Source organism: Falco naumanni, chromosome 11, assembly GCF_017639655.2.
Source record: "Falco naumanni isolate bFalNau1 chromosome 11, bFalNau1.pat, whole genome shotgun sequence".
Lineage (NCBI taxonomy): Eukaryota > Metazoa > Chordata > Aves > Falconiformes > Falconidae > Falco > Falco naumanni.
Window position 1 is genome coordinate 307,445 of NC_054064.1, and position 27,822 is coordinate 335,266.

General features: G+C 38.9%; 2 protein-coding genes across 12 annotated transcripts in view; both read left to right on the top strand.

Moving 5' to 3' along the window:
* DDX59 (DEAD-box helicase 59) overlaps positions 1-14,013 on the top strand; it is a 31,573-nt gene extending 17,560 nt beyond the window's left edge. The window contains exons 1-8 of one of the 8 annotated variants that reach the window (XM_040611334.1): positions 2,615-2,714; positions 4,356-5,185; positions 7,440-7,607; positions 8,254-8,343; positions 8,740-8,991; positions 9,885-10,037; positions 10,514-10,642; positions 12,314-14,013. In XM_040611334.1, the coding sequence (XP_040467268.1) occupies positions 4,367-5,185; positions 7,440-7,607; positions 8,254-8,343; positions 8,740-8,991; positions 9,885-10,037; positions 10,514-10,642; positions 12,314-12,577 (1,875 nt within the window). In that variant the 5' untranslated portion in view covers positions 2,615-2,714; positions 4,356-4,366 and the 3' untranslated portion in view covers positions 12,578-14,013. Of the gene's footprint in view, positions 1-2,614; positions 2,715-2,804; positions 3,227-4,355; positions 5,186-7,439; positions 7,608-8,253; positions 8,344-8,739; positions 8,992-9,884; positions 10,038-10,513; positions 10,643-12,313 lie in introns of those variants that run through there. The other 7 variants (XM_040611339.1, XM_040611333.1, XM_040611332.1 and 4 more) reach the window with 7 other exon arrangements.
* KIF14 (kinesin family member 14) overlaps positions 13,462-27,822 on the top strand; it is a 48,581-nt gene continuing 34,220 nt past the window's right edge. For 2 of the 4 annotated variants that reach the window (XM_040611329.1, XM_040611326.1), the window contains exons 1-14: positions 14,336-14,413; positions 16,302-17,498; positions 17,888-18,142; positions 19,594-19,681; positions 21,861-21,959; positions 23,521-23,573; positions 23,923-23,953; positions 24,296-24,403; positions 25,460-25,576; positions 26,171-26,289; positions 26,580-26,752; positions 27,101-27,248; positions 27,348-27,411; positions 27,617-27,801. In XM_040611329.1, the coding sequence (XP_040467263.1) occupies positions 16,390-17,498; positions 17,888-18,142; positions 19,594-19,681; positions 21,861-21,959; positions 23,521-23,573; positions 23,923-23,953; positions 24,296-24,403; positions 25,460-25,576; positions 26,171-26,289; positions 26,580-26,752; positions 27,101-27,248; positions 27,348-27,411; positions 27,617-27,801 (2,549 nt within the window). In that variant the 5' untranslated portion in view covers positions 14,336-14,413; positions 16,302-16,389. Of the gene's footprint in view, positions 13,548-14,328; positions 14,419-16,301; positions 17,499-17,887; positions 18,143-19,593; positions 19,682-21,860; positions 21,960-23,520; positions 23,574-23,922; positions 23,954-24,295; positions 24,404-25,459; positions 25,577-26,170; positions 26,290-26,579; positions 26,753-27,100; positions 27,249-27,347; positions 27,412-27,616; positions 27,802-27,822 lie in introns of those variants that run through there. The other 2 variants (XM_040611328.1, XM_040611327.1) reach the window with 2 other exon arrangements.

The window sequence follows — 27,822 nt, forward strand, 5'->3', positions numbered from 1 at the left end:
TAGAAAATGCAACATGTGTATCTTCAAAGTGATTGTAAAGAATAATTCGGTACCTAATTAAAAAGTGTTCATTACTAACAAAATAGTGTTCTCATGAAGCAGATACAGGGTAGAACAAAAATTGAAAGTCATGCATCCATAAGTGAATCATGGAATACACCCACTGCCTACATTATTCCTTCCACAGAAATGCATATTCTAGACTTCTGCACTTCGCAGCTTAGAACAGCAGGAATATGTACTATGAACAAAAATGCTAAGTAATTGTATTACAGTATGGACAGTATTACTGAATCTCAAGAGCTTCAATGTATCTGTGTAATCGAAGTGTGCAAACTCTTCTCTCACAGCAGGTGAGGGCAGAATGGTAGCTTTCAACAAAACAACAGTGTTCTTACCATCACAGAAAGGTACTAAACTTCCTTTAGATTCAGTTGTTTCCATTAGGTTTCTGTGACAGAAGTATTAATCTACTGTTAGCAAAAAATAGAAAAAGCTGATACATATAGGAAATTTGCATTTTGGTGTATGTACTTCATAGAGTATGAAGCATCTCCTATCATATGAAATATTGTTGAAATACTGGTCTTTATTTAGCAAATGATGTTTTGAATTCCAGGAAATGACCTTGTAAAAATGAAAGTAAGAAAAGGAAATTAGCCTATGTTAGAAACTCTCTGAGAGGGAAAACTAAGAAAAGAAACTCAGTGCAAACAAAGGGGAACGAGAGAGGCTGAATCAGGGAAAGGTGAGGGTTTTCACAGAGAATGAGGAATGTCTGGAGCATGGGTGAAAGGTGCCCAACAGCTTTTCAGGTCTAGAAATGCCCACTTAATCTTTCCAGAAGCTCAGTAGTTTCTTCCGATTGTACCAGTTAATTAGAAATCCCACACAGTCCAAACCTCCCTGTTTGCACTAATTTAGTCTTGCTGCTGCAGTAATCTACTACAGATAAATCCAGCATACTTTAAGATAGACCATGTTTCAAGTATGACTGGACTTGAATGTCTGTCTGGGTTTCAGCTGGGATAGAGTTAATTTGCTTCTTAGTAGTTAGTACAGTGCTGTGTTTTGGCTGTGATGTGAGAACAGTGTCATAGGACACTGATTTTTTTAGTTGTTGCTGGGTGATGTTTATACTAAACCAAGGACTTTTTAGTTCCTTGAGCCCTGCCAATGAGAGGGTTGGGGGGGCACGGGAAACTGGGAGGGAACACAGCCAGGACAGGTGACCCAAGCTAGTCAAAGAGGTATTCCATACCATATGGCATCATGCTGAGTGTATAAACTGGGGTAAGAAAAAGGAAGGGGGTGACACTTGGCATTATGGCATTTGTCTTCCCAAGTGACCATTACGAGTGATGGAGTCCTGCTTTCCTGGGGATGGCTGAACGCCTGCCCGCCTATGGGAAGTGGGGAATGAATTCCCTTGCTTTTCTTTCCTTGTGTGCGAGGCTTTTGCTTTACCTATTAAATTGTTCTTATCTCAACGTTTGAGTTTTACATTCCATTCCGATTCTCCCCATCCCTCAGGGTGAGGGGGAGTGAGCAAGCGGCTGTGTGGTGCTGGGTTGCTGGCCTGGGTTAAACCACGACGATTTTACAGAAAGCTACCATGGCCAGCTGCTTGAAAGCCCCCAGTTTTGTGTGTCTTTTAATCCTGTTCCTGCTGGCTTCTCTGAAACTATTTCCAAAGGGGCTGCTAGTATTTATGGATTTTCCCTTTTAGCAGGAAATGGTGGTGGTGACCAACAAAAGTAATCAGCCAGAAAGGAAATGGAACTCCCCATCAGTGTGGATGCTTTCAGGCTAATGAGATCAATGTTGGAGGAAGAGGTACAATCTGTTCTGGAGTATCTGGAGTGCCTGGGAGTACATCAGCCCAGATAGCTCCCAGCAAAGTGTCCTTCCATGTATCAAATCACTTATAGCTGTGGGGTATGCTTCTATGTTGGGAATACTCTGGTTTTCCTACTTGTGCTCAAAACCAGGACCTCCTGCAAATGATACAGACACAGTGACACCACATCAGGGTCCTCATTTTGCAAGGGAGTATCTGGGAGAGATTGACTGTCCTCTTGGTGATGTGAGGCCTTGGAAAGAAAGGGAGTACCAGTGACTGCCCAGTTCACAATGGCCAAGCAGCTAAAAACTGTCGGACTTATCAGTGGCCATACACCCAGGCTGTACCCTTCCATGAACTGGTTTACCTGGGGTGGTGGTTGCACCTAGGCTGTCTTGCAGAGCACTGGCCAAAGTTAAGTCTGAAAGTCTCTTCTGCCATGCAGTGAAACATGATGAATTACGCTGTTCTCGTGCATTGTGGTGTAAATAAGGTACGCTTATTTATTATCGACAATACTAAAAATAGCTTGTTCAGTTTGCAGTATACGAACGGCCCTCTCCTGCCCCTCCAAGTGTTTTAAGTGGCTCAAGGCATGCGCTGGGCTGTTATCAGCCACACCTTGCCCCTCCACCACGTGCACTAATAACATTTTTCTCGTGTGTGCAAACACCGGTGTGTTTGTAGCGTCTGGCAGCCCCCTGCAGCCGCGCCCGCACCCCGCGGGCCCATTCCGCGCTGGGCGGAGCCGCCTCCCGCGGGGGGCGGGCCGGTGACCCTCTGCACGGGGGGGAGGGGTTTGAACGGCCGCTTACAACGACGTGTAGGCACGGTTGTCGCTGGTTTGTACGAGCCTCCTCTCCATTTAAAGGTACAGCGTGCTTTTTTTATCCACCGACATCCTCTGTGCGGAGGGGGCTTTCTTTGCTCGAGGGCGGGTCTTTCACCGTGCTAGTTAGGACAGGTCACACACAGTTCAGAAGGGCTCTGTTCGGCTCATTGAGCATTTGGTTCGCCTTGGGCTCCTCCTGTTGTGCCCCAGCTCGGCGTATTTGCGGCGTTTGCGCCTTCCCCGAGGCACCGGTTGGTGACTGTGAGGATTTAACGAACATCCTGGTGTTCAGATTCTTTCTCGTTTTTCACTATAGATACCTACGTTTTGCCTTTTTCTTTTTCATATATGTATTTCCCCTTGTGCCAGCGGCGCTCGCCCCCGTGCGGCCGGCAGCCCCCGCCCTTGTCCCGCTCCCCGCCTGCCGACCCGGCTTCCGCCTGCGCTGCCCGGGGAAGGCCACCGCCATTTTGTGAGGCCAGGCGGCGGGGCTGACGGCCGGCCGATAGCGGTACGTGAGGCGACGTCCCTCCGCCGCCGGTGAGCAGGAGGTGGGGGCAGGGCTCCGCCTCGCAGCGGTGGGGCGGGGGTGCGGGCAGGGCGGCGGGGGAGGCCGTCGCGCAGAAACGGCTCCGCGCCGAGCCGGTCTGGCGTGGGCCGGGAGGCGGTAGCCGGGGAGGAGGGCTGGGCAGGCGGCTGCTTCGTCAGGCCGGCACGCGTGGGCGCGGCGTGCGCCCCTCACCCCGGCGGCGTGTCTGGAGGGTTTGTCGCGGGCAGGTCGTGGCGCTCCGTCCCGGGCGCCGGCCGCGAGAGGCACCGCCGTCTCTCGGGGCCGCGCCGGGGCGGGCGGGGCGCGCTGCTGAGGCAACCGGCTTTGCACGCCCGGGAACCGCGCTTGAAGAGAGGCTGACAGCGGCTGGCACGCAGAGTACGATTAATGCAAAATAAAACTACAGGATTGTGTGTACTTTGTTTACCGCTTGTACCGTAGCAAACATTTGGTGAGAACCTCTGACGCTTTCAGAGTCAGTTACTGAAAGTTTCCGAATATAAAATTTATGGCTATTTACACGCTTAATTCAGCTTTCTGTTTCACTGTAGAGATTTGGTAAATTGGTCGTGTAGGCCAGCTCTTCCGCACCCTGACCAGACATTGCTGTTTACAGCCTTTTTAGTTTGAGTGGACTTTGCAAAGGAGGTCTTGGATGGGTCCTGCACTAAATTTGACATCCTCTTCAAAATCGATTACTTTGTTTGTTTGGTTTTTCATAGCTTAGAAGAATGCATATTTTGCTTCTTTATCTCATCTTAGAAACTGCTAGACTTCCCAAGAATTTAAATATGATGTGACTTTCAAAATGGATAAATTTCCAGACAGATAGTGAAAATCAATGGGTTTATGCAACTACAGGTGTCTAATACTGAAAACTAACTGTGGGTGGATCTCTCTGTGGTGTTCTAAGCTTCCACTGTTATTTTCAAGTGTTGCTTTGCATTGCATCAACATTAAGTCCAAGGTAATTTTCAAACAAGGCAGTTTCTAGACCTTTTCAGGGATTATGGGTTGGTTTCTAGGTTTGCAAATATATTTCCTAGACTTCAGGTTTTTTTGTGGTAACAGGAAAATGTACCTTTCTCAATGGCAGTAGTTTCTAACAACTGTAACGATTTTCTTCCTAGTGTACCGAAGCATGTTTTTACCAAGATCTGTTAAAGTCAAGAGGACTGCTCACGAGGAAAAAAGTTGTACAGTGAAGAAAACTAAATTGTCTTCTGGAGGATCTTTGCTAGAGGACACTAATGAATTCCAAGACTGTAGGTCAGCTAGAACAGAAACTTCTGCTTCAAGATGCAATTTGCATGAGGTTGTACAAGAACACACAGAACCTGAAGCTGGAGACCTTAGTGTTGGTAGTACAACTCTGGGAGAGGGCAACCGAAATACTGATGAAGATTGCTCTTCAGAAGAACCCATAAAATCCTTCAGCAAATCTCAGCGTTGGGCAGAACCTGGAGAACCTGTATGTGTTGTGTGTTGTCGCTATGGAGAGTATATCTGTGATAAAACAGATAAAGATGTTTGTAGCTTGGAATGTAAAGCCAAACACCTTCTACAAACTCAAGCGAAGGAAAAAAATCTAAAATCTGATCAATTCACAAGAGCAGAATCTCAAGCAGAAACTCACCTGCTTAATACACCTTACTTCTACAAAGATCATTCCTTTATTTTAGGTTTACAAGATGAGCAGATTGAGAACCTTAAACTGCAGCTAGGTATTGCTGTCCAGGGCCTGCAGGTTCCAAGACCTATTATAGAGTTTGAACACTGTGGTTTTCCTGAAACTTTAAACCATAATTTAAAGAATTCTGGCTATGAAGTCCCAACTCCCATCCAAATGCAAATGATCCCAGTTGGACTATTAGGGAGGGATATTGTGGCTAGTGCAGACACAGGCTCTGGAAAAACAGCAGCCTTCCTACTCCCTGTTATTATGAAGGTTTTGAAAGAGGTAATGGAACTTTGTGTGTTCAGAGCAAGTAGTTTGCAACTTTGTTTCTTGGTTTCCCAATGTAATTGAGAATGTAATTGCAGGTTTCTTTATTGACATTCAGTGGTTTATTTTACTTTTGATTGATGGAGCATTGGTTTTTTTGGAAGGGCGGGGAGGTGCTGGTTATTTTTAATGACTTTGAATGTTTTTCACTTTGGTCAGGCGATAAAGCAACTCTATTGATATTGCCCAGTGTACAGTTTCTCCTTGTTAAAAAAGATACTAAATTCTGTGGTGAACTTCCTAAATGCCTTAAAATAGAAAGTGAAAACAATTCCAGGCCCTCTGCAAGAAGTTGTTCCTCTGTCTTAACATATCAGGTGGCTGAAAAAGATTTTTTGATGTTAATTTCAGAGTAATTTCTGTTGGAATAACGTTCAGCTGGCTATCAAATAACTACAGGAATTTGGGGTAATACAATTTCTGAATTGCTCTAGTCATATGGTCTCCCCCGTGTGACACTGGGAAAAAGCAGTTAAAAAAACTTCTGCTTTATAGGGATGTGAATGTATGATGAGAAGTAATGGCACATAGCATTCTGTACCTTGTGTGTGGTTCAGTATTGCTTTTGGCTTTAGTGGTTTTATTCAAAAAATGCATAAGAATCTGTCTGAAAGTTCTAGACCTTACTCTAGTTGATGTTTTGGACTGTTTACATGCCTTTATAGATACATACACACACAAGTGTGTGCGTGTGTGACTGTTTCCAAATGAATAATTTAAAGATTATTTAACTCTCTTAATCTTTTAAGTACTATAGCATTAGTTTTAAGAATGGGAGCATTATATAGGAGCATTTAATAACAGGAGTATTACACTCCAGTACTTCCTCTGTCTCATTATGTTATGTGCTTATAACAACATGCACAAAATTGGAGCCTCCATGAATAATACTCAATTTCTCTACATGATCTTTCTCATTCTTCATCTTCAGGGTGCTATATCATGTCTATATCAGCTAAGACTTATTTTGTTGTTTCAAGTAATTTCCATTTTAATGTAAAAGAGATGAGATGTTAAGAGCATAAGGGTAATCTGGTTATGAGATACTTGACAGTTTCAGGCTTCTACACATGCGTAGGTACCTTTTCTTGTGGTGGTAAGCTCAGTTAAACACTGTTGCCCACTTGAAAACAACTCAAAAAGCCCTTCTTGAAACAAGTATTTAACTATGAAGTTCCTTTGATGATGCAGTGGGAAAGGAAAAACCTACTGTTGGTCAATTGTAAATATTCCAGCTGGAGGCTAAAAAGAAACACATACCATCCAGAAAACTGTTATGTGAGTTTGTGACTGTAGTATCAATACACGAGAGTTTTGTTTTATTAGATGAAGAGGTGATCAGTATTATGGAAATAATGTGTCTTGGAGCCAGACCAGTCTTCCCCCCACCCTGTTTTACCTTATGTTCTTTTTACTTTGTTAGTATGGGTTAACTGGAGTTAAGAATCTACATTAATCTGAGAGGAATTGCTACCTTGTGACTTTGTGTTTTCTGGGTTGGGGAGGTATCGCTGAGGTGATAAATTATTTTAAGGTCCTTATATAAGGAACAAAAAAAAAATAAAAAGACTGTAGCACTTTAATGATTCGTTTCTACCTGGCTGACTAGTAGTGGGTCACAGGGCCTATTAATGTTGTTTTAAAATTTCAGGCACATATATTTTGCTGTATAAAGTTCCTATCACAGCTTACCATCTCTGGCTAGTGCTTAATGTATTTACTTAGTGGTATGCAAGAGAATAAAGGAAAATAGTCTATAGTAATATCAAGACTTCTAAAAACTTTTTTTATGATCTCTAGATTAAAGTAGCATCATGTGTTTTGAGTTCGTCTGGAATGCATTCTGAATTTGTGTTACAGATTAAGTACAGTATCTAAAATAGAAAAAAGCAATATTTACAAATGTCTTTCTGGCTTTCTGGGCCTTTTGTTGTCAGGAAGCTATTTTACAGTATACTTATGCATGCATTATTTTTTTGTTTTCAAAAGTTGAGCAGTTGAGGGATAGGCTTCCTTGGCCTGCATTGTTAAGGATATAATCCCTTTCTGCCTTCTGTGTTCAAATGGAAAGGGTATTAGCAGTCTAACTGTGTCCACAGTAGCTACACTCTATAATTTATATTTTAGTATTGGGAGAATTAATCTTGAAAGCTTTTTATCTAAACATAAAGCAATTACACGGTCAACAGATTTCTCCCCCTCTTTCTAGACAGAAACTCCATCTGCCCTTATTTTGGCACCAACAAGGGAGTTAGCAATTCAGATAGAGAGACAAGCTAAAGAACTGATGGCTGGTTTACCTAACATGAGAACGGTTCTCCTGGTAGGAGGTTTACCGCTGCCACCACAGCTTCACCGTCTCAAGCAAAGTGTTAAGGTAAGGACTATAGTGTAGAAAGATCCTGTGGAGAGTTACATTTTCATGACATTCATAGAAATGAAAAATGCTGCTGTTGACATGTATGAACATACAAAGATGTGGTTTTCCTAAGTCAAAACTACAAAAATATTTGTTAGCTCTTGAAACTTTGACAGTAATACATTATTTTTTTTAACATTTTGACTTCTGATTAAACATATATTAGCTTTTTTTAGTTGTTAAAATGTTTCATGCGTGATACTGCTGCTTTCAAAGACTGAAATATATTATTTTATTATACAAGAAGTTGTAATATACAGCAAAAGTAGTTCATTTTTAATGAAAAAAAAATACTACGAAAAGCAGATTACATTGTTTGTGTTTAGATACTTCCGTTAGAGTTCTAAAAGGTCTAAAAGGTCCGTTTCTTTTTGAGGCTTCATAATCTTATGAAGTTAAATATAAAAGTTTTAGGACTTACTTGAATGGAAGTAATTTAACTAGTTAGTGCTGTTCTCACCTATGTGCTGTAACTATAGTTTCTCTAGAGTACTTATCTGTCCTTTTATGGAATTTCTAACTCCTGGGTGGTTTGGTTTTTTGGTGGGTTTTTTTTGTTTTTTTTTGGGTTTTTTTTGTTTAATTTTTGTTGGGTATTTTTTAGGTTATAATAGCAACACCTGGACGACTTCTTGAGATTTTGAAGCAAAGTTCTGTTCGGCTGCATGGCATAAAAATTGTAGTGGTGGATGAAGTAAGTTTTTATTTATCAGGGCTGTATTGCCTGTACAGAGGTTCTTGAAGAGCCAGTGTGAGTGGCTAGTCTAACTGATTAAACATACAGTGTTCATTATAAATATGAAATATATTTAAAAGAAAAACGCATTTTTTTAACACAATTTGAAATATATTTGAACAATGCATGTTCTGATGGCTATAAAAGACTTAGATACCTGACTGGGTAATTCTGCTAGACGAGTCTGAACCATTTGTTATTAATTTTCTCACTTAGCTTTTCTTCTGACCAAAATTACTTCTGCATTTGGACTATCACATGCCAGTCATACACATTGTGGTTCTTCTGTCAATTCAAGTTCAGGATTCTGCTGTTTATGGAAAAATCTGGTACAAACTAATATTTTTCACTTAGGTGGATACCATGTTAAAAATGGGTTTCCAGCAGCAAGTGTTGGATATTTTGGAAGACATCTCTCACGATCGTCAAACTATACTGGTGTCAGCCACAATTCCAGTGGGCATTGAACACTTAGCAAATCAGCTTCTGCACAATTTTGTAAGAATAACAATTGGGGAAAAGAATCTGCCATGTTCCAATATTCGCCAAATTATCTTGTGGGTAGAAGAACCATCTAAAAAGAAAAAGCTGTTTGAGATACTAAATGTAAGTGTAATATTTTTCTCATAAGAACAACTTTATTCATGTCTTTCCACATCTCTGTCAGGTTCTCATCTTTCATTCTAATCCATATGTAGTGAAGAAGTGGAGTGAGTTTAAGCATATTACTGCACTGACTAGTTCAGTAGTTCTGCAATGAAAGAGCTTTAATGGCAATTTCAGGGATTACTCCACCCCTGTCGCTCACACCTCTTTCTGTGCTACAGCAAACTAGATTCCTGTGCTGAGATCCAAAAAGTACAATTTTGATAATTTTTTTGTGATTTGCAGCATGGCATCCCAAAGGTTTGTATTGGTTATTTGTGAGTGGTAGAAAAACAGGAGTTTCTTACACTGTCATAGCTGCTTTATGGTCTGGGAATGGTTTGTTATTTTAAAAGTTATTAAAAAAAACAGTGAGAAGACTAATTTAGTTCGTTCTTTTTTCTTTTTTTTTTTTTTTTTTAATTAATATGAATAACAATATATACCTTGTATGAGTATTTTGGGGGGGAACTCGGGAGTCTTGCCTGACTTGATTGATTACCCAAGAAGTAAATAAGAATCTTTAACAGCACCTCAGAACATTAAAAAAAAATATATAATTATTACATAACATTTAAAGAACCAGAAAAGAAAGCTTCTGACTTCTAAAAAAATGCATGTATTGATACAAACATGGGTTCTGAGTCTACAAACCATTAGATGTTCATGATGTACAGATTTGTATAGTTTCATGGCTGGTATCTTGTTCCTTCTTATGTGGAGTTGTAAAAACTTTTATTTATCTGAAAGTCTTGTTAATGTTAGAGGTAATGAGCTGAAGTTGAATCCAAGTTGCTGCTGATGAGCAGCAAACTGTTGTGATACCTTCTCACATAAACTGTTTAATTTTACAGGATAAGAAACTGTTCAAGCCTCCAGTATTAGTGTTTGTGGACTGTAAGTTAGGAGCAGATCTGTTGAGTGATGCTGTTCATAAGATCACGGGATTGCAGTGTACAGCTATGCATTCTGAAAAGTCTCAAGTGGAAAGAACGGACATACTACAGGTTTGTGTCCCCTAAAGTTATGGAGGTTTTCATAGATTTTAAATGGCCAGGTTTGAATCAGTTAAGTCATAATTTACTGCTTTTCTGCAGTAAAACCTGGAGTATTACTGGGAGAGAGGAGAGACAGATGGGACCAAGCAAAACTGTAGATAATAATGCCATTTTAAATGCAGATTAAATACTGGAGATTATTTCCTAGGTTATTTGCTTTGAAATGGGAATTTAAACATACATTTAACTTTAATTGATGATTTTTTAATTAAAACTCTGGGTTCGATCTCTCTTTAATTAGCTCTGTGAATTATATTCCTATTCAAATCAAGAATACAGGGGGGCCGTTGTGTCTTTTGCAATAGAAGAATCCCACTGGGTGTGTTTTTACATTATATAACTAACCCTAGCTTATGCTTGAAGAGGTTCAAAATATAAATAAAGAAAACAATTATTTTTGTTTTGCTTTGTTTCTCCCTTGCCAGGGATTACTTCAAGAGAAGTATGAAGTTATAGTAAGTACTGGAGTCCTTGGACGAGGGCTTGACCTTGTCAATGTCAAATTGGTAGTAAATTTTGATATGCCTTCAAGTATGGATGAATATGTACATCAGGTAAATAAATAAATTGCTGAAGTATTATTTGAAAAGCATACTGAAATGTGACATCCACCTGTGGAAATTTTGATTTACATGAAACATGAAGATTATTTTTCTCTTCAGAATATTGTTTTTATAGGAAAGGAAAGAACGGTGGAATATTTCTTCCTTAACTGGATATAACTTCCATAACACTGTTCTCATATCTGCTATGTAAGTTATTAAATCCTGGAACAGTGTTCTGGTATCAGTTACGTTTGCATTATTATTCTTCCTGTTTTGTACTCATTTGTATCATTTTGTGTCAACAGAAAGCAAAATTTACCATGTTTTTATTATTTGTGTGAAGAAAGGCCAAATACCCCTCTTCCTACTGCAGCTCATATGCAGTGTGGGATATGCATGTAATACTATCAGGAAAGCAGTTGTGAACTCTGATTTTCATTCCCTCTTCCTACTTCAGTATCTGCTCTTGATTTTTTTTTTTGTTGAGGATCTCCTGCTTTAAGACGGTGTGTGGGTTTTGGGTTTGTGCATGTATGTTTATGTACACACACCCTAACCTTAGTTTGGCCAGCAGATCACGAGAACTAATTAGTACGCTTTTTGGCACTTACAAAGCCGCAGTACTCTACTACTGTGCTCAGTTTTGAGGCCATCAACTACAAGAAAAGCCAACAAAGTGGAGAGAGTCCGAAGTCAGGGGGCTGACGAAGAGAGGCAGAGGGAACTGGGCTTTGACCTGAAGCAGAGATTTAATTGCTGTTTTCTGTTTGGTAATGGGCAGTTACATTGGAGACTCTTCTTGGAGATGCATAGTGAAAGGACAAGAAGCCACAGTCACAACTTGTTGCAAGGGAAATTCTGGTCTCATAACAGGGAAGAATGTTTTTCACATGAGAGTAGTCAGGCAGTGGAGCAGGCTGCTTAGGGAGGTGGTGGGACCGTTGTGTTTAGATGACACTCAGAACTCCATATGACAAGTCCCTAAGCAAACTGATGTAATTTTGAAGGTAGATCTGTTCTGAATAGGCGGGGAGGACCTCTGGAAGTCATCCGTTCTGATGAACTCCTAAAGCGTTCTGTGTTACCAACATCAGTACACCTCTGGTTTTTAATTGTCTTTCTGCTAAATTTCAAGCAAGTAGTAAGTAAATTAAAATGGGTCTTCCCTAGCATCAAAACTATACCAGTAGTAACATACTATCTCTTCCTAAGTAGTCTTTGTAGATTGTTTCTAATTTGTTCATGCACTTTGGATAATACTGAAAAGTAATGTTGAGTTACTAGAACACTGAAAGTAAAAGGCATTTTTATGGTCATGCTTGTATATCGGTGCTTGATGGCATTGCTATAGTAAACATTTTTGTAAAACATTTTGTTTGGACCAGATTTACCCATAGGCTTTAAAGCCTATGCCTTTGCCCAAAGGCTGTATCTTATATCTCAGTATCAATATTGGAGTTCCAGTATGTTCCGTGAGCAAGTTGTAATTTTAGATGCTAAAGCTTCAGATCTGCATATCCTGAATTCGGGATGCTTATTAAAACTTTGTGCTTAGAAGATGAGATCAAGATATTTGGCCTTATCACTTAGGTCAGTTGCTGTTTTATAACTAAAAATAAAGAACATTTGAAGGACTTCCATTCAGTATTGATAACTTAAAATGAGTTTTTGCTTTTTCAGGTTGGAAGAGCGGGGAGGTTGGGTCACAGTGGAACTGCAATTACTTTTATCAATAACAACAGCAAGAAGCTCTTTTGGGATGTTGTGAAGAGAGTAAAACCAACAGGCACCATTCTTCCTCCCCAGCTGCTTAATTCCCCGTATCTTCATGACCAAAAGAGAAGGGAACAACAGAGACTTAAACAATTACAGAATAGCCTTGTAACAGGAGATAATATCATGGACATTATTAGAAAACATGACAAAAATAATTCTCAGAGGTAATGAAGATATATTTATAGTTACGTAATTGTAATAAAAATGGGATTAAAATAAACATGGAATTATGATTCTTGTATATTGCCTTTTTTAAATAACTTTATATAGTCAGTTTTTCAAGGAGTCTCATTTTTCATCTTTATTTTGAAATACAGACTATTGTGTGTTTGAATTACTCCATGTAACCCTTTTTCAAAACCAGCAGTCTTTGGTCTTGCTTGCAACATACGCTGATAAGATACTTTTTCTTTTGTTTTAATATTTCTGAATAATCGTTTCAGAGTTCTGGTGAAACGGTCTGCTGGCAATTTTCATGTCATTATATTGAGATAAGATCTTTGCAAAGGATGCCCCCCACCCCCGAAAAAAATATTGTTGACATATTAGTCTTTTGAAAACGAGCCTCAATCTCTTCCTGTTAGTGTACGTAAAAGCTTCCACTGAGAATGTTTCTCTGAATCCTCAGTATGCTGTCTGAGGGTTTCTCATGAACGTATACGCACGTTTTGTTTGTAAACAGTAGTGAAAGTTTAGTTTCTCCTTTATTGCCTGTGAACCTGTTAGAAGTCCTGCTCAAGCATTTGGCAATACAGAAAGACTTGGTTGTTAGTATAACTTCATTCTAGAGAAAGAAGATAAACCATGCAAGTTAAATTAGAAGTTTATGGGTTTACTTAATGAAATGTTAAAGTATAACTGATTGTATTTACTACACATTTAAGCATAACTTGCCATGCTTTTGACACCAGATACTCATTTTTTTCAGGAAATGAGACCAAAACCATATTATGTTTTTAACCATAACCATTGTGTTACTTGCCATCCAAAGTCTGAAATAGGTCATAATCAAAACTTTCCTTTTCTTTCCCCTCCCTGCCTGCTTTTCTTTTAGACTGAGGCTTGAGAAACTAGTTTCAGCAGACCTTTCATGCTGTTGTGAGGCATCATCCCTTTGTGGCGGATTGAGTTGTTCCAGGTAGTTAATGTTAGCCCTGTGCATTGTATGTCTACTCTACCCAAAGGACAGCAGTATGGTAGGCTTACTTTGTAGCGAAATAATTTTAAAAAGTTTAGTAACTGATTTTTTTTTTCTCCAACTAGAAACAAAAAGAGTAGGTCTTGCCTGCTGTAAGACAGATGACTTACGTGTGGCACTGGTGAGAGGTTCTTTAACAGCAGCAGATTTAGATAGTTATTAATAACTATTATAAATTCTGATAATCTAAAATACAGTACTTACTATGATTTCTGCTGTTTTCTATGCACTGTTGCTACTACTTTTAAGATAATCTGATGCAGGGAAAAACCTCAAATTAACTTGTCCCAGCCCTGCCTTGCCAGTTCTCTCCCTCTGCGTGATTTTTTATAGATACTTTTCATATTGCTCAGTTGTACTGTATTTATAAATGCCAGATCTTATATAAAACGCGTATATCGTTCAATATGAGACCGGTTTATGTTTCTGGTGGGGGATGCACGAAGGGGTACTTGATACTCTTGCTAACCCTGCGCTCCTCAGCGGGGCAGGCGGTGAGCGCTGCAGTCAGGGGGTAGACCCGGGCCCTGCCTGGCATTCGGGGGGCGGCCGACGGCGCCGGGTCTCCTGCCCGTCGGCCTCCCTGGCGGGAAGGAAGGGCTTCGCGCGGGAAGGCCGGGGCTGCGGGCGGGGCTCGCCTCAGCGGCCGGGATGGCACCGCGCTTGCTCCCGCGGCGGCGGCCGTGGCGTTGGGGGCTGCCCCCTGTGACGCGGGCCCCGCAGGAGCCAATCGGCGCGGGCCCGGCGCATTCAAACGGCTTGGGCGGAGGGCGCTCTCGGTGGTTGGTGCGGAGTGAGGCCGGCGGGTGAGGTGGGGGACGGGGCTTTCCGCCGGGTCCTGGAGGCTGAGGGACGGGACGGGACGGGGCTCCCTCCCGGGTCCCGGCGGCTGAGGGAAGGGGCTCCCCGCCGGGTCCCGGCGGCTGGCACTCCCTGGCGGGAGCCGCGAAGCTGGGCTGTCAGCGCGGGGTGGCGGGCTCTGGGCGCGGTAGGCGCTGCCCCTGGAGTTCCCCTCGGGCTCGGCGAGGGAGCCGCTGCTCTCCCCTCGCCTTCTCCCTGAGGGCGCGGGGCCGCGGCGGGCTGAGGGTCTGCCTCGGTGGGGCCGTCATGCAGCGAATCTGTGGCGGTTACGAGTGTCACGGGGGCCTGACTGAGGAGGGTGGGTTTGGAAGGGCAGTAAAGCTGAACATTTCTCCCACGCTTCCATCCAGCTTTGAGCACCTGGGTTTCATCTCTAGCTAATATTTGTAATCAATCAAAAATGAGGAACGAACGTACTTTTAACAAATCTTGAACCTTATTCCTTACTTTAGAACGAAGGAACTTTTAATGGGGATATTAAATTTTCTATAGAAAATCTGTGAATATTCTCAAGGCGCTGCTAGCAACAGGGAGGGGTGCAGAGTTTGTTATGCTAGTTATTTTTAAGCTGAATGGAAAAAGCAGACTTTTCAGAAAACACTAAAGCAATTCATGGCTTACAACCATGTTTCTTTATTTACTCATGCTAGAGGGAGCCACAAAATGTGTATTTTACCACTTGTGTAACATAAGTAGCTTCCTGTATCAGAGTGGATTGAGCAATAAACACACTGGCTTGAAATTCTTCTAACTTTCCTCGCTCACAGCTTTTGAGCTATCAAAACTTTGTGCAGTAATGACACGTAGAAGTGGATGTAACTGCGAAAGTTCTGAGAGTACTCCAAAAGCTGTAACTTAAAAGCATAGCATTGAAAAAAACTTCTATTGGAGCAATGGTTAAATCATTGCTTCTATATCACTCACTGTCATCTTGCTTTCCTTTTCCCCCCTGACCTTTTGCTTCTTTTGTAATGATCTGTACGATTTTTGAAGGATCTAAGGCAAGTGACTTCTTGGTGACTTTCAATAGCAAATTGGCTGCAGCTGGCAAGTCTGTAGTGCATAGTGATGTTAGACCTCTAACAACCCAATAACTATGATGCATATACAATAGTGAAAGCTTACTTTTTCTGTACAGATTGTATATATAAAGTTTTCTAGATATTTACATGTAAAAAGGATGTGAAGCACACTTTACAGTTTTTCTTATGTCCCCTAGGCTAGGTATCTTTTTGTTTTGCTATGCGTGTATGTACTAAAGTGAATGAAAGTAATGTCCAAACATATTGTAGTAGTCATCTTTATTAACTGCCCTATTCTGATAGTGGGTTTTATATATCAAAATCCTGAAAAAAATCTGCTTTCGCTGTTCACAGATTTCCTATTCAACATTAATAATGTTGTTCTATTGGAGTCTGTTAGCTATGAAACACTAAGAGCATAAATAGTTGTGTGTGAATGGAGGCGTGATCCTGAATTCCCTTTCTTTTGGCACTATGGTAGATCATTTGGAAATGTCCACATTGATCTTTGTTGCTAAATAGTTAGATAGTTCTTTGTACCGGCTGGTGCTTCTTCATGACATTTGGTTTACCTTCTGAAATTTGGAACTCAGTAAGTGGAATCAAATAGCCCATTATTGGTGGAAGCAGTCATTCAAATATTAAGGATTTTTTTATTTTTTTTAAGTACTTGAGATGAAACAGGCTACTAATTGTTACTAATGTTTAGGAACATGTATTTAATGCAGTATATGTGAAGAGCTCCTTATGCACCAAAACATAACTCATGGTGGACATGAGCATCATAAATAATTTTTGCTTTCTCTCCCAGATTCTTTAAGAAGAAGCAACTAGAAAGAATCTTTTAGGAAAAGTATTGTACTTATTAAAAAACTAACATTAACTTGCTGGAAAACAAAATGCCTATTTACACAGTTCCTGCAAGAGGCCCAGCAGAGGTGCGGTGTACTGCCACTTTGCAGAAGACTTCTCCACAGAATACCTTTACTAGCAGTAAAGTGTCTGGGCAGCAGCTGAAATCACAGGTATCAGGAGAAGAAAAAGGTAGTCTACTTTCATGTCCTCAGAGTAAGACTGAGGAACTAAATAGGACCTATGTAATTTCAGCCTGTAAAAACGTGTGTGACACATCAACTACACTTAAACCTGAAGGCAGATTAACACTCCAGAGGAGAACAGGAACAAGCAAAAAATCCATGTCCGACAGCAAACAATTGCATACTAACACAACACAGGGTGTGGAAAATACACAAATGGAGAAAGGACTTAATCTGCAGAGGCGTGTGAGGACTGGCTCTATAGAGAAGAGTAAAATTAATCAGTGTGCTGTGCCTGGAATAGAAAATAATGGCTGTGCTACACGAAGAAATTACAAGATTGCACTTCCACCAAATATTAACAATAATGATACCCATGATGTTAAACCAAGCTTTAAGATAGCTGAGGGTCAGTCAAGTATGAAGTTGCAGTGTTGCAGGAACAACAAGGATTCCTCTGGCTTTGGTGATGGTCTACATGAAAATGATAGCTGCACCCATTCAAAATACAGGACAAGTGCTGCTGACACACAATTTCAAAATGAAGTTTCTAAATCAGAACAATTAGTTACCTCAAAATATATTAATGGGCTATCAGTAGAACAACTGAAAGAAAAAAGCAATATGAGTAAGCTACCTGTTAAGCAAAGATTACAACACTCAAATGCAAAACATAGTTTGGAAAGGCCAAGAACACCAACAAAGGGTTCAACAGAAAGGTTTAAGCTTACACCAAAGAAGAGCACTTCTCAGGATCAAGCACCTCTGTCTGCTTCAACGAAACTAACACCCCCTCTTCAGATTTTAGCCAAAAAGAAAGCTGGTGTCTCCAATGTTCCTTCTGTGAGTAGCTCAAAACCAAACGAGAACACAGAAACTCCAGCTGAGAGCAGTAGCACCGAGAAAGATGTTTTCAAAGTGGAAAACAGCAAAGTGATTGTAGCTGTGCGTGTACGGCCTTTCAGTAACAGGTTTGTATCCTGGACTTATTTCTGATGTTAATAGTAGCTTTTATAGTGTATGTTGATTTCTGCTTTGTATTTTCTGAATTGTTTAATCACTAACCCAATAAAGATAAAATACACACTTTGAAATCAGCTGATATTTCATGGAATGTGAAGATAAAGCTTGTATTAAGAGGCTGGATTCTCTTCATAGGCATTTGGGGATATTTTTAACGTTCATTAGCTGAAATACTTTGAGCTTGAATACTTAGTATGTTCATTCAAACAGGTTTGTTGGGTTTTTTTTAACAATGATTATCAGACTTTTTATTTTCCTTAAGACAATTGAAATGATTAACTTAAAGCATGTAGCTTATGCTTCTTAATTTTTTTTTTTTTTCCCTCTTTCCATTCAGAGAGAAAAATGAAAACCCACTCCCTGTAATCTCCATGGGTGGTTCGGAGACAACTGTACGAAATCCAGCCACAAACCAAGTTTACAGCTTCAGTTATGACTTTTCTTTCTGGTCTTTTGACAAGTGTCATCCTAATTTTGCAAGCCAAGCAATGATTTACAAAACTTTGGCAGTGCCGCTCCTAGAAAGAGCTTTTGAAGGATATAACACTTGTCTTTTTGCTTATGGGCAGACTGGTTCTGGAAAATCTTACACGTAAGTTCCTAATAATAATTGTTAAAATTCTGTAGGGTCTCATTGTTATGCAATGTTATGAAAAAGAGATCATATGAAATAGATTTCATAGTTATTAAATGGTGTTGGTATGTTTTTGTTTATTTCAAAACAAAAATAATTAAACCAATTTTATAACAATTAAGACTAAGCTGTGGAGTATTTATATGTACCTGACACTGACCTCTTTCAGCTTCTACTGAAGAAAAAAAAAGCTATTCCCAGAGATTTTAGTGGAGAAAAAACTTTATTAATGCTGAGAGCTTGGCAGACTCTCCCCGTGCTATTTTTCACCACTGTTTGTGATTTTGTGCAGGAAGTGATATGTTCTGAAGTATATTATGCTTTTTGGACAAGACCTTTAAGAGGTCATTCTAATTACGGTCTTGACTGTTTCAGAACTTCAAATAAAAAAATACAGGTTTTTGTGGCACTGCTTATTTGAAATCCAGTCTTTACACAGAATAATCCCAGACAACATTTGAAGGGTTTGTAGCCAATTTTGAATATCTTGTATTTTTCAATAGAATGCCTAGTGAGCTTTTTTGTTTCCAAGCATGCATCTATTAAAATAAATTCTTTCAGCTTTATAATTCCCATGAGGTACTTATATATGTGTAATTGTAGATCAGAAATATTTCTATTAAATTTGTCCTAGTTTTAAGGTTTCTATTGAATTTATGATAGATTAGAAGTTATTCAGAGGTGGGATTGTCCTCTTTAATTGGGAACTCAAATTTTACTTGTAATGTTTATTTACCTTGGCCTAAAAGAAAGGTATGCTCAGTATTGCAATTGTTATCCTATTTGTAGGTTTGTTGTTTGGTTGGTTTTTGTTTTTATTTCTTCCACTTTCACGTAAAGAATTACTTAATTTCATCTCTTTGTATTTTAAGCAAAGCTGAAATTAATATCAGTAATAACTGTGTTCTCAGATCAGGTGTACACAAGGAATTTCTGTTGACAACGATGTTGTACAGCTGTGTGCGCCTCTGGACTGTAGATGGATTACTCCGGTACACTGGTGTTGTGCAGTGGCAGAACTAGACAGGAAAAAACCATACCAGTGGTGGAGAGAGGCTTAGGTTACTACACTGACAGTGTGCAGAGAATATAAAATGCATGAATGTTAGGATATCAAATGTCTATATGTTCACAATCTATACTGCAACTTGCTCTTAAGTTGCTGTAGGGTTTTCGTTCAACTTGGGTTTTCAACCTGTTTCTCAGTGGATGAATTGGAGAAGACCCCTGGATGTCATCTTGTCCAACTCCCCACTCAAGCACCAACTTAGATCAGGCTTATTTCTGATGGTTATTACTTCCATAACTTGGAAGCATATGACATTTCAAGTTTAGAGCTATACAATTAATATTAAAGCTACTATAAAGAGTTACAAAACTGAATTTAGCAGGTTTTTTTGTAACTACAGGATGATGGGGTTTGATGAAGACCGAGGAATAATTCCAAGACTTTGTGAAGATCTTTTCACTCAAATAGCACAAATGGACAAGCAACAGGTGGTATAATTACACAGATACTGTATGACCTTACATTGAAATTTGAAGGAACTGATGCAGTTTGTTATTTTGATACCCATTTCATTCTTTCATTTGATACCTTAGTGCTATTCCATTTATTAAGGTTTGTATTCTGTTGCTGATTCAAATCTTATTTCTGCTAGTAGCCCTGATTAACAGGGTTCCCAATATGGTCAGAATCAACATTGTTTTGCTTCCTTAATGACAGTAATGTAAAAAGGAGATATGGGCTTGGTATTTTTGGTGTGTTACTAGACTAGGATTCTTTCCTCTGTCGTATGTCTTACAAGATAAGATTTTTGTAAAGAAATGCTAGTGGGTACCATACTTTCAGCGGAGGCATATAAAATAGAACTCAAAAAATATAATTTTTATGTTTAAACATTGTCACGTATCAAAGCAAAATACACTTTCAAGTATTCTAGCTCAGTATTCTTGCTGAAATAAAAAAAAAAACAACAGCTATTATCACCACCTGGATTATTATTATTTTTTTAAGACTTTAAAATTCTCATTGTACATAATGTTTTGTTTCCTTCTCTGTTTTGAGAATAGGTCTTTATTCATACATAACTCCATATGGAAGAGTTGTTTTCTGAGAGGGGGTGGGCATGTTTCATCTGATCACGGTGTTTTTTTATTTCAATTCCTGTCCTACACCTATGATACATAGTTTTAAAAACAACAGAGGTAATCTTTTCAAGAGTGTTTTAGCGAAGGGTTAGATTCTGTTTCTGCCCCAATTAATTGGTGTAGTAATGGTAGATTTTGAGAATCATAACTGGAGACACTGTTAAAGGCTGGATTTTTTTAATTACTCATTTCATGTCTTAAGAAGAAAAGGCCAAACTGAGAATGCAGGGGATTGGTTTGTGGGAATTCTTCAGGTATGCTTATTATTTTGTCTGACTGCTGTTAAGGCTTTTCTAAGACTGAATTGCTGGTACAGAATCACTTCAGGAACCCGCCTGACTACACTACAAGACCTGAGATTTGAATTGTGCACCTAAAGCTTTCCACAGTAAAAATACAAATCATAATCTGTGGTTAGAAACTCTCAATGTCTCTTAAAACTGTGAAAAGGATTAGAAATTTAGATTTATGCTCTTTTTTGGATAAAGAATATCTGATGCAAAACATGCTGGTGACAAAGGCTGTTCTTTGTAGTCTTTTTCTCTGTATGTTTGTCCATATCGGTAAGGACTGAGACTCAGGGCAGTAGACCTTAATGTTCAGTTAAGCTTATGCACACAAACTTTTCCTTTTTTAAATACTCCAGATTTCTTTATTGCTTTATGCTTGAATTCTTGACTTTGACTCCTAATACCAGTGAACACATAGTATTTTGATCCTACAGTAGATTTGATAGACACTGAGAAATCTAGGAAGGTTATTTATTACTGAGTTTGGCTAGAGAGCATAATTTCTAAAAAATGCCCATGAGTGAGTTATTCCTTTGCCTATGCATTATAAGTAAGTGATTCTGTTGCTGCAAATTGTCTTGAATCTTGTATTTCTGACTTCAGTGTTTTAGTTTTTTTGCTGCTTTCTTCCTTGCCTTTTGAAGTTCAACTTTATTTAAAAAAGAAAAAGACCTGGATGCCTTCAGAGGAAGGAGATATGTTTTCATGAAAGTTTGCTGCTGTTTTTTAAATTGCTGTAGGTAGGATCAAGGTTTATCTCTCCATTAGGTCCTTCTGTTCCAGGACAGGATGTTGACAACATCAATCCCTGCCTCCTTTGTCACATGTATTATGCTGTAGAAGCGCAGTGCCCCTAAGGGAATGAGACTAGTGTAGGTGCAAATGAAACTATGCTTTCATGTACTGAAAACCAAACCCTGAAACTTCTGAGGGGGTTGTATAACTTTTTTATTTATTTATTTAAGCTTGATAGTTATCATCTGGGAATGTCTGTGGATGGAATGCCAATACATTGTATTCTTGGCAATAGCAGGCGAGTTGGACTAGATCACTTTCAAAGGTCCCTTCTGACCCAAACTATTCTGTGATATCATTTCTCTCGGCAAGTCCTTTCAGTACAAATGCTTGTAGCATTGAATAGTGGGATCTGATAATCCAGGTTAATTTTTGAAGCAAAGGATGATGAAAATATTTTTTGGACTGTATTATTAACTCTTTTTTATTAATTTCACTAGATTCTGTATCGTCTTGAAATGAGCTATTTTGAAGTGTACAATGAGAAAATTCATGACTTACTTGTCTTTAAAGCTGAAAGTGGACAAAAGAAACAACCAGTAAGTTGCTCACGGAAGCTTGTATATGATAATCTTCAATATGATAATCTATTCTGTAAACAAAAATGCACAAATGACAAGTGATCATTGTTTTGTTATACAAGTACCATAGATTGTTGTGAATAATGGTATTCAAGTAAAAAAACTTACTATATGAGTGCAAGCAAGATGCTCGGAACTTCAGAAATGCTAAGAAAAAAATCTTGCTGAAATAGAAACAAAACTATTCAATAGAAGCTCTCAAAATCACTGTAAACATCTCTCCTTATCTGAAAAATGAAGGTGATCTTGTCAACTTTTATAAAAAAGTCTCTTAGAATATTATTTATCCACATCTCCAGATTATATTGAGAGCCTTCTGTTCAATATAAAATTAGTTACAACCTTGTAATTTAGATGGAGTTCTAAGATGGAAGAATGACAATGTCAGGAGGCTTCTAATGGGGTGTGGGTGTGTGTGAAATTTGCCTAATTGTGTTTGATTAATCAGTCTCCTCATTTCTCAGTGCTACTGAAACATCCATTCACTTTCTGAAAATATCTGTGATTATCTACAGGGATGCCCGTTTGCCACTGACTCTACATACGTAATTGCAGTCCACAGTATACTAACATTTGCAAAAGAAGATTTTTTTACCCACTTTTTCTCTGTGTATTTACATTGCTCAGCTACAGAAAACTTGTGTCATGTAAGAACTTGGCACCAAGATGAAGAGTATCTTCCAGATTCTTTGCCCTGGATTTTTTACTGCTTAAGGCCATGGGGCTGTCAGGAAGTTCCTTTTTTTTATTAATTTCCCTTCCCCGCCCCCCCCCCCCCCCCCCCTTTGTTTTCCAAGAAGCTGGAAGAGGGGGGGGAAGAAACGGTGGCCTGACTAACTAGTTAAGGAACAGTAGCTAAACTAGTTTAGCTAGTTTTTAATGCTTGTGTGTTGGATTATGTAAACCCAGAAATTAAAGATATTTGTATTAAGTAGTGGATGTAGGGAAGGAATTAGTTTGGTTTATTAAAAAATAGGACTCTACTGTTCTTTGACATAACAAACACTGTACTGGCTTCTTGTGTGTAAACTATTAGTATTAGTTCATGATAAAGAAGATCTACTACATAAAACTTGCTGTTGAAGTAAGTACTTTATCCTAAACTTGGGACTTACGTGGGCTTGTTATATAGAAGTGAAGACTGTACTGTCTTAATTATAGTGGGAGTGCTTTCATCTCAGTTTTGTCAGTGTTTTTGAGCTAAGCTATTTCACTTAAACAGATTAGACTTATATTGCAGAAAATATACTTCTTTTTTTTTTTAAAGTAAATATTTTATGTAAAAGATAGTTGTCCTTGCATGGTACAGTCTGCTGTGGTTTCTCAGGCAACTGGAAAAAAATCAGTTGTAGGTATTTTCCTGAAAATATTGTTCTAGATGATTCATGTTAAGTTTTTTTGATGATAAATGTCATAATAGGGATGTAGACAGACTGTCTTTTAATTTCAATATATTTCTGAATGCTAGGTCTAACTAATACGCTCCTAATAATTTTTCTTTTAAAATTATTCTTGCTAGCTTCGTGTAAGAGAACATCCAGTGTTAGGACCATATGTGGAAGGCCTGGCAGTGTAAGTCTTAACTGTTCTCATGTTAATAGATGTATGATGTAATTGTGAAAGTGTGTGCTAATTATGATATTGAGACTCTGAAAACTTGTGTACTCACCAGTAAATTGGGCAAGATCTTACTATTATGTAGTTACAAAAATGTACACCCATGTCCAGCTCAACTTCATGTATTTCCTTTAGCGTGTTGCTTTAGCAAAATAAGTGTGTGGAAGTCTCAAGACAACTGGAGCTTTCATGGTGTATTTGTATTTTGTCTGGAACTGAGGATACGTTTCAGAACTTGGGCAACAGGAAAAACTGTAGAAGGAAAATAGTCTGAATCCAAACTTTTCTTTTTCCCCCACTGTAGGAACGTTGTCAGTTCTTACTCTGATATCCAGGTAAGAGTTACTTGGTTACTGAAAGACAATACAAATATTTCTGCTTGCTCCTTCCTTCACTGCTGAAAACTAAGTTCCATGGATGGGAAGGAAATGCTTTACAGACTGCCCAGTAGTCTCTGATATTTCAGCTGATTTTGTAAAAGGGTAATGAAGACCAGTCCTATATAATGGAGCTAAGTAGATGCGTACAGGCAAGTGTCACTCTCTTAAACTTAGGTTTTAATTCCTCCTTTACAGATTTGGCATTTGTGTGTGTAACTGTGTTTGCAAACATTTTAATCTTCAGTTAACTACCTAAAGTAGGTTTTGGTTTCATATCCTGACTTTTACCTTTTACAGAGTTGGCTTGAACTAGGAAATAAGCAGAGAGCAACAGCTGCTACAGTAATGAATGACAAGAGCTCTAGGTCTCATTCTGTCTTCACCCTTGTCATGACGCAAACCAAGGTATTGCTGGGTGTCTTATATCCATTCAAATCTGGTAGTAAAAAGTCGTTTTGCACGCTGCCTAGAAAATTGTTGTGAGAATATAGTTGATGATGAGTAAAGCACAAGGAATTTTAACATGGTTTTCTACATAACAGAACTTGGATTATTTTACATGTTTTGAGTAGATTCTGATGTGTCTATGCTACCCATATTTATAGCAGCAATATAAATATGTCTAGACTGGTGGATCTAGGAGCAGTTCCAAGATTCTGAGTGTGAGTTTTGAGATGTAACTGGAATCCATTTTGAAGCCAGACTTAATTTCACACTGCTGCTCTAGAGGGTTAGGCTATGTGAGGTAGACAGCAGTGCTGAGTTCCTGCAGGTGATGAACTGGGACAAAGGTAGGAGATGCAGTTTCTGCTCATTCGTAAATGTTTCCTTGCTTCAGGATGCCTCTCTCACCTGTGTGAGATAGAGGATATAGGGACTACAACTCCTCATCTGATTTACAGATGAGTAGCAGACAAAACCTAACTTAACGAGATGAGCCTGAAAACAGAAGTGAAATAAGTAGAGCTCCTCAGAAGTCTACAGACCGTCAGTTTTCTTCATTCTCAAAGAACTTTGGTTGTTTAATTTTTCCGCCCAATTTCCTAATCTTCTTACTTCTTCCCCTCACCATTCTCACAACTAGATCATTTCTTTTCTCTATCAAGGACTAGTCTTGAGACTTTTCCACTGACTGCTTAACTGATTTCCATTGGTCTGAGTCAGTAACAGCTTACTGATTTCCATGGTTATTGAATAGCTGCAACAGTCAAACTTCAGACCCAAACCCATAGTTTGCTAATCTGTTGTGTTTGTAGTTTATGCTTACACAGTTCAGACCTTTAACCATAGTATCAATTGTTTGTAGCTGTCTCCTTCAAGGGATGTACATGAAGGTATCCTGTCAAAAAGTAAATGGAAATGTCAATTTTCTATGTATTTAAAGTGAACATCTTGTTAGATTTCTGCTTGTCTTCAGTTTTTTTGTTTTGGTTCAAATGCAAACTTCCCCCTTTTTTCCAGGTAGAAGTTCTGGGTGAAGAACAATGTGATCGTAGGCTTACCAGTCACATAAATTTAATTGATCTAGCTGGCAGTGAATGCTGCTCAACAGCTCAAACGACTGGAGAAAGGTTGAAGGTAAACCAAGATTGGAAATCTGTGGGAAAGGGTTGACCCCAAAGCATCCTCATCTACCAGGATTCTTGCGCAGGAACTGTAGTTGTAAAAGGGATATGTGGCCCTTACGCTTGTGTAGCATTTTGCAAGTGAGAGTGGATGGCCCTAAGAAGCTGTTTTGACTGTGCAGTATGGCAGGCCAGATCTTGTTTAGGACAGCACTCCCCATGCCATGCAGGCCCCACAATCCTTTAGAAGGAATGAGGAAAAACTGTCTATGTGACTTCCCAAATCATGAATATGATTTTATATGGAGTTGGGGCTTGCCCCTTTTTGGGGGGATTTAAGTAAAATGTTTCTAAGAAAAGACTTTCAAGCTGCCTTCATAAGTTTGATGGTTCTTAACACTGCTTATTTTAAAGGCAGGGTCTCTGTTCTTTCCAAATGAAGATCTTCTAGGCTGCTTTTGCATTTGATTATAATCAGTAATGACATTTAATATGGTACAGCTGTACCATATATTGAATAAACACAACTAAGTCAACAGTACAGTCAATAACATCACACAAGAAAATGCAACTGTATTGTAATTATTTTTATTTTTGCTTTGTGTAGGAGGGTGTGAGTATCAATAAATCACTGTTAACCCTCGGAAAGGTTATTTCTGCACTGTCTAAACAATCTCGAAATGGACAGAAAACTTTCATTCCTTACCGGGAATCTATCCTTACTTGGTATGTACACTTTCTATATACAAGTAAAGGCTTTCTCAGAGTGTGGATTCCTCTTTTATTCCCCTCCTTCCCTCAGTGTCTCAGATGACTGATTGAGGGAAGAAATTAGTCTCTGGCATCAGGTAAAGAACAAACAGAACCTTGGCTTGTATTTTAAGTAGCTAACAATCACTCTTGAATAAGTAGCAAGACCCTAGGTGTTCTGTATTTAACCTGTTCAGACTGAGAAATGGGATTTTTCCTTCAATGTGGAGGCTGTGGATTGACTTCTACTATCCTATCAAATGAAGGTTGTTAAAGGAAAGTCTTGGTGGAAATTCACAAACTGCTATGATTGCCACAGTAAGTCCAGCTGCCAGCAGTACAGAAGAAACACTCAGCACTCTTCGCTATGCAAAACAAGCCTGTTCAATTATCAACATTGCTAAAGTAAATGAAGATGTGAATGCCAAGCTAATCAGAGGTGAGGCTGACATCTGCAGTCTGAGGGTTTTTCATTTGTATGTTTGTATTTAACTTACAGCTTCATAAAAGTCATTAGTACTAATAATCTATTGTGTTGACTGACCGCTTGTCAGCTAGGCTAATACAACCTAGGATATCTTCCTTTCTAATATTATTATTCTTTGTGAGCTTTTTTTTTTGTGCCAAAGTTCATATGATATCTTGGGCTACACTTGAGAACCTGGAATGGGGAAAAATGTTAAATTTTTAATTAACAGGATGAATTTTCTAGTATTGTACTTAAATGTCTAAACCTGTTTTATCTTCACTTTTTATGTGTACTGCATGTCTTGTTTGTCTAATGTAGAATTGAAAGCTGAAATTGAAAAACTGAAGGCAGCTCAGAAAAGTGCTCTGAACACTGATCCTGAAAAATACAGACATTATTTGCAGGAAATAACATCCTTGAGGGTAAAATTACACCAGCAGGAGAGGGACGTGGCAGAAATGCAAAGGTCAGGCAGTTGTTAATATCTCACTTAGAAATACAAATGTTAAAATTTATATGCTGTAATTTTTCTCCTAATATGTTATTTTCCCCTTAATGTATTAAGGACCTGGAAAGAAAAACTTGAACAAGCAGAGAAAAGGAAATTAGAAGATATAAAAGAATTGCAGGTACGTTTTCTTTCTTCCCTTTCTAGAGGAGGTAGCACAGAAAACATAACGTCAGCAGATGCAGAAAAAGTAGAGTATTTGTAAGATATGGTTTCCTTCATGCTATTCTTTTAACAGGCTACCGTGACTTCTTAGAAAAATTCAATATAGATATTTAAATGCACAAAGTGATTTGTTTTTTTATGCAGAGCTCTCTTTTATCTAGAAAGCAGGAATTGCGATCAAAATGGATAATCATTTACCAAACCTTGTCAATCTCAATGAAGATCCTCAGCTTTCTGAGGTGCTGTTGTACATGATCAAAGAAGGAGAAACTACAGTTGGAAGATATACACCAAATTCAAAACATGATATCCAGCTTTCCGGAGTGCTAATTGCTGATGACCATTGGTATGTAGTGTTCTTTTCATA